General features: G+C 53.2%; 1 protein-coding gene across 1 annotated transcript; it reads right to left on the bottom strand.

Annotated features, from left to right (window-relative positions):
- Nucleotides 1-243: 243 nt before the first annotated feature.
- LOC149344755 (uncharacterized) lies at nt 244-732 on the bottom strand. Its single transcript, XM_089547295.1, has one exon. The coding sequence runs from the start codon at nt 730-732 to the stop codon at nt 244-246; it is 489 nt and encodes a 162-aa protein (XP_089403421.1).
- Nucleotides 733-6,726: the final 5,994 nt, after the last annotated feature.

The raw sequence follows: 6,726 nt of genomic DNA, 5'->3' as shown, positions 1-6,726 counted from the left end.
GAAGGATTGCTTATATTGGAAAAGTTCGTCATTCAGTATATGAGGTGTGAGCCACGTTTCAGTAAAGATGGCAATATCTATGCTGTTGTCTTGCAATATAGCTTCCACGGCTTCTTTCTTAGTAAAATAACTTCGAATATTTGTTAGTAAAACGGAAACTGATTTATCGGTTGGGGCAGGGGCTGCACGCGTACGATTTTGGAAACATTGGTGCATAAAAGACCTGTGTGCCTGCGGTGAGCGCTATAAATTTATTTCAACCACAGAATCTTTAACAGCATCGTACACAAACTGTTTGTTGTTCATGATGAGCTCATCAAAACGGATTTTAAATGAGCCACCTCGTTGCTGACCGTACGAAAAAAGTTTCTTCCTTGCCAAGCGAACGCGTGCAGAGTAGTCCTCACGGACAGAAAAGGAAGAATTTTTAAGCTTGGAGCTGGCAAAAAGGATACGCCCTTTGTCTTTAAATCTCAGAAAGTTTACAATGATAGGGCGGTTTTTTCCTTGTTGGAAACGACCAAGTCTGTGAGCACGCTCAATATCGTGGCTATCAATTGTGACATCGAGCTCGTCCGCGCAGAATGAAATAATCCGCGATTCAGACTCAGACCAAGATTCATCTTGTTGATCTGCGATTCCAAAAAACAGCAAATTGGACCGTCGGAGGCGGTTCTCAGCGTCATCACATTTATCAGAAAGTAGCTTAATGTCGGATGAAAGTTTAGCCATATCAGGATCATATTTGAAAACTTTAAAAGGGCGCAAAAACACACGACCACAAAGTACAAGAGACGAGACACACTTTGTGGTCGTGTGTGTTTGCGCCCTTTTAAAGTTTTCAAATATGAACCAACTTGCCCAAAAAGAAGTGTTAATGAAATATCAGGATCAGCTGATAAACTCGGGCTACTTAACTGGTTTCAGCTCGTGATTTGTTCCAGGGCGTCAACTCGTGCTGAAAGACTGGATATTGAATCCTCGACCTTCGACTGAGCAGCACGAATCAACGCTAGTTCACTAAGCATAGTATTTTGAGACCATTCAATGCGGGATATAGCCAAGGCAATTGATTCAAGGGACGGTTGAGGGGCGTTATTCTCTGGGGGTCCTGGATTCAATTCCACATCCCCGGCTAGCACAAGCATAAGACAAACGACATAGGCGTTGATACACTGGTAGCATGAAGTGCACAAGAACCTTCGCAAACTGCAGTCAGCGTCGATGGGGCACGACACCGCAACCAAAAACGCGTTATCAGAGCGAATGCAAATTGAATTTGGTAAGTAACCAACCTGCATGAAAAAGGGCATTCTTGTGACCTGCATCGTTGCGGTGGCGTGCCTCGAGTGATCGCAGTGTTGGCGGTATTTGTAGTCCAATCAACGCGGTGGCGCTGAGCGTAGTTCCTGGTTGCCAGATGTGGAAACGGTTCGCCAGATGGGGAAAGGTTGAAACAAGCGGGTACTGCATGGCGTCGCTTTCGTTGTCCATGAAGTCAGCTTGGTGCCGAACGTCGGAATCCATGTCCAGGTTGTAACAGCTGCCTTGACAGCCCGGCGGCGTTGACGTGGTAATCCATATCAGTAAGGCCTGCATGAAAAAGGGCATTCTTGTGACCTGCATCGTTGCGGTGGCGTGCCCCGAGTCACAGCGTCACATTCCTCGCTCCTTCAGATAGCCCGGCTGCAGTTACGCCGCGCCGCGCACCTGTGCCGCTGTGACGTCATACCAGCTGTAGATTATGGGCCACCAGCTTGCTCCTTCAGAGAGCCCGGCTGCAGTTACGGTGTGTGTTTGCCGCGCTGCGCACCTGTGGCGCTACTGCCGCTGTGACGTCATACAAGCTGTAGATTATGTTTTTAAGGCGAAAGCCTTTAATGCTCATACTGTCGTTAGCAGACGCGTCGGCAGGCGTGTCGACAGACGCGTCGGCAGATCTGCCCGCCTTTCGGCGTCACTGCTTAAAAAGAAACTGCGCCGAGGGTGGGAATCGAACCAGGGCCTTCGGCATTTGACGCGGAGACGCTACCACTCCGCCACGAAGGCTCAAGGTTCGAGCATGGATAAAGGCGCATCTAATGAATGCACGGGTTTCATAAATAAAATAAAAGGAAAAATAAAGAATAATAAAATAAACAAAAACAATAAAAATAAGATAAGGAAATAAAAATAAAATTTATAAAGCTCGTGCTTTCTAACCGATGGGAAAACGGGTTGGGGGCTCGAAACTTGAGCCAACACTTTCCCGAACCGAAGGTGGCTCGCGCCTATGGCACAAAAAGTGCACCATTTGACTCGGCATTAGATCATTTATGCTACCTTTGGGAACACAGAACGAATGCCACGAGACCGTTATGTTCGTTACATGGGGGCTTCAACAGACCTCGATATTTAAAACGGCGACGATAACTAAGGGTATGTCTGTCTCGATAGCTATCAAACGCCACCGCCAAATTCGAAAGCAGTGCTCATCGGAGCAGTTTGGCGCAATTTTCCCATTTCTATTAGGATGCCGCAAGGCTGCGTCACTGCATTGGCAGAAAAAGCACCCGTTTGTATCAGCATGCAGCAGCTGTTTAATGCAATGACGCAGTTTGGCCCAACCGGCGCAGTATTCCAACACTGCTGGTCACCGTAGGTCTACTTCCGGTAAGGGCCATGGGTGCAACAGACGCAGAGCGTTGTGCTGGGACCCGGTTTGGGGAACGTTAGTTCTGAATGTGAACGCTGCTGCCGGACGCCAGAGCCACAAACGTGCGACGGATCGAACAGAGGACGAACGCTGCCTGGACGCTATACTCCAAAACGCGCTGCGTAACAAGACTGAAGTCAATGCCCATTCATTTCCTGTAGGCATCATGAAGCCTTCATTGTAACGTTCGATGAGCACACAGCCACGGTGGTTGCCCACAACCCACACATAACCCCTAACCTTGGAGCTTCCTTTAGGCATACCACCTCTGATGAAGCCGAGGAGACCGCTACAGCCATCGCTCTGGCGTACACAGACGCCCGTTGCATCAATATAGTAACTCTAAAACCGCCATTCTAAATTTTACCAGGGGCAGGGTTCATCCCCCTGCACAATGCCTGCTGCACATGCCCACCTCCCCCGACGCGCTGAGCTCATCTGGGTGCCTGTGTTCCCTGGAAATCCCGGCAACGAGGCCGCCGACTCCTTAGCCCGAGAGTCTTGAAACCGGGCACAGGCGGACCTCGTGGGGATTTCTCGAAGGAGCAGTGTCCGTAACAAACGTGACGAATAATTGTCTTCAGTTATTGACGCATGTTCAGCAGACGTTATCTTTACTGAAACATGGCTCTCGAGCGATATTGCAGATCACGCAATCTTTGAATGTGAAAGTGCTTTCAAAATTTTTCCGTGTGAACATATTGATACGTGGCGGCTAGAAGCAGCAATAGAAACAGCAGAGGTAATCTGCTACGCAAGGGACCGACGGCTTGGAGTAGTCTCACTGCACACAAGCTCGCACCTCAGCGTCGTCTTCGTCACAAAACCACTTCGTCGTCCTCCCAGCGTCCGTAGCATGACCCCCCTCGCGGCAAAAGCACCGTCCCGGTGCGCACTACACAGGCCAGCTAGACGGCGAGTTGTAAGGTTTGAGGCGGGACACATGGACGATGTCGGTGCGGGGTGCAGCGGCCGGGGATGGCGGTTGTAGCGGGGTGATCTCGTAAGTCACCGCGGTCACCGGACGTACGACCCGATAAGGGCCTGTATATCGGGGGAGCAGTTTTTCACAAAGGCCCACACGGCGGGAAGGGACCCAGAGTAAAACAAGAGAGCCAGGAGAGTAGGTGACTTCACGACGGCGACAGTCATGACGTCGTTTCTGATTGACTTGGGAGGCCGACAGCCGCTGGCGGGCGACAAGACGGGCAGCGTCGGCGCGAGCGATGGCGTCCCGAGCGTAAGGACTCGTGGAGGCGGTGGCGGGCAGTACACTGTCGAAGGGCAGCAAAGGATCGCGGCCAAAGAGAAGGTAAAAAGGGGAGAAACCGGCTGTATCGTGACGCGTAGAATTGTAGGCGAATGTAACAAATGGGAGGCTAATATCCCAGTCGCGGTGATGGTCGGAGACGTACATGGAAATCATGTTGGTGAGGGTACGGTTCAGACGTTCAGTGAGCCCGTTCGTCTGCGGATGGTAGGCCGTGGCGAATTGATGATGGACGGAGCAGAAGCGGAGCAGTTCGGCGACCACTTTGGAAAGAAAGCAGCGGCCGCGATCGGTGAGCAGGTGACGGGGAGCACCGTGGTGAAGTATGACGTCGTGCAGGAGAAAGTCAGCGACATCAGTTGCGCAGCTGGTTGGGATCGCTCGCGTAATAGCGTAGCGCGTGGAGTAGTCCGTCGCGACCGCGATCCATTTGTTTCCCATAGCAGACACCGGAAAAGGGCCGAGCAGGTCGAGGCCGACACGGGAAAACGGGTCTACGGGGATGGGAATCGGCTGAAGGTGTCCGGGAGGGAGAACCGAGGGCGTCTTCCGTCGTTGGCACAGCTCGCAAGCGGCCACATAACGGCGGACAGAACGGTATAGACCGGGCCAAAAGAAGCGGCGGCGCACGCTGTCGTAGGTGCGGGAGACTCCAAGATGACCGGCCGTGGGAACGTCATGAAGCTGCTCAAGGACGCTGCAGCGCAGGTGTTGCGGGACCACGAGCAAGAGGTCAGCGCCGTCAGGCCGCATATTGCGCCGGTAGAGGACGTTCTCATGGAGCACAAACGGGGCGAGGGACGCATCACAGCGGTTGGCAGTGAGGCGGTCGATGAGGGAACGTAGCGAAGAATCCAAGCGCTGTTCTTGCGCAATGTTGCGGAAGGCCGAGATGGATAAGACGCAGGCGTCAGCCTCGCATTCGTTGGAGGAAGGCGCATCGACAGGGTAACGGGACAAGCAATCCGCGTCCTGGTGCAAGCGGCCGGACTTGTGGACGACACAAAATGTGTACTCTTGAAGGCGAAGAGCCCAGCGCCCCAGCCGGCCTGTAGGGTCTTTGAGCGAAGAAAGCCAGCATAAAGCGTGGTGATCCGTGATAACAGAGAAAGGGTGCCCAAACAAGTAAGGGCGGAATTTTGCAACAGCCCAAACCAGGGCGAGGCATTCCCGCTCGGTGATAGAATAGTTGCGCTCTGACACAGAAAGGAGACGGCTCGCGTACGCCGTAACGCGAAGCTTGTTGCGTTGCCGCTGAGCAAGTAGGGCACCAATGCCATGGCGGCTCGCATCGGTCCGAAGTTCTGTTGGGGCTGAAGGATCAAAGTGAGCCAACACAGGCGGAGCAGTGAGGGCATTGATAAGGGCTCTGAAGGCGTCAGCTTGGGGGGGTCCCCAAGAGAACGGGATGTCCTTCTTGAGGAGCGTGGTAAGAGGTCGGGCTATTTCCGCAAAGTTCTGGATGAACCGGCGGAAATAGGAACATAGGCCGAGAAAGCTGCGCACATCACCGGAGGAGCGCGGAGTAGGAAATGAACGCACGGCGCGGACCTTGTCGGGGTCGGGTTGGATCCCAGCAGAATCGACCGAGTGGCCAAGGACCTTGAGCTGTCGGCGGCCGAAGGTACCTTTCTTCGAGTTCAGCTGAAGACCAGCGCGGCGGAAGACGGCAAGGATGGCTGAAAGGCGATGAAGATGGCTTGGGAATGTGGACGAAAAAACAATCACGTCATCTAAGTAGCAGAGGCATGTCGTCCACTTAAAACCGCGCAGGAGGGAGTCCATCATGCGCTCGAAGGTTGCAGGGGCATTGCACAGGCCAAAAGGCATGACTTTAAACTGGTACAGGCCGTCCGGGGTGACAAAGGCGGTTTTCTCCCGATCCCGTTCATCGACAGCGATCTGCCAGTACCCTGAGCGAAGATCGATGGAGGAAAAGTAACTGGCGCCGTGCAAGCAGTCGAGAGCGTCGTCAATTCGGGGCAAAGGGTAGACGTCTTTCTTTGTGACGGCATTCAGATGGCGGTAATCGACGCAGAATAGCCAAGTTTGATCTTTCTTTTTAACAAGCACGACAGGGGACGCCCAAGGACTACTCGAAGGCTCGATGATGTTGCGGGCCAGCATCTTGTCCACTTCTGCCTGAATAACACGGCGCTCTGCGAGGGCCGTCTGTGAATAGGGCGGGCCTCGCCGGTGTCAATGTGGTGGGCGATAACAGAGGTTTGACCCAAGGGACGGTCCCCAAAGTCAAAAATATCACTGTAGGAGGACAAGAGGCTGTGAAGAGCTGTAGAATCAGCAGAGGGTAGATCGGCCGCTATCATCCGGGAAATAGAATCCTCACGGGAGGGCTGCGATGTAGGGACATTGGAGACGGCAGTCGTTGGGTCAGGAGCCAGGACAGAGACTGTGCAATCGGTCAATGGGGACAGATCAGCAAGAGAAATGCCGGTCGGAAGTACCTGAGGGGACAGGCTGAAGTTGAGGACAGGGAGGCAGGTGCAGTTGTTGGTGATGTGGACAATGGTGTGGGGAAAGAGGACGTTATGATTCAGAATCACAGCGGTGATAGGGCAGGCGACGTAGTCTCCATCAGGGACGGGAGGAGAAGGCGACATAGGGATGTAGACAGCAGCTTGTGGCGGGAGACGAGCAAACTCGGTGGATTGAAGGCGAGGTGAGCTGGTGGAGTCGTCATTGCACAGGGGCAGATCCAATCAGAGAAGGCCTGAGGAACAGTCAATAAGAGCTGAATGGG

Source organism: Amblyomma mixtum, chromosome 5 (genome assembly GCF_055824585.1).
Source record: "Amblyomma mixtum isolate Tamu chromosome 5, ASM5582458v1, whole genome shotgun sequence".
NCBI lineage: Eukaryota > Metazoa > Arthropoda > Arachnida > Ixodida > Ixodidae > Amblyomma > Amblyomma mixtum.
This window is presented reverse-complemented; position numbering and strand designations above follow the sequence as displayed.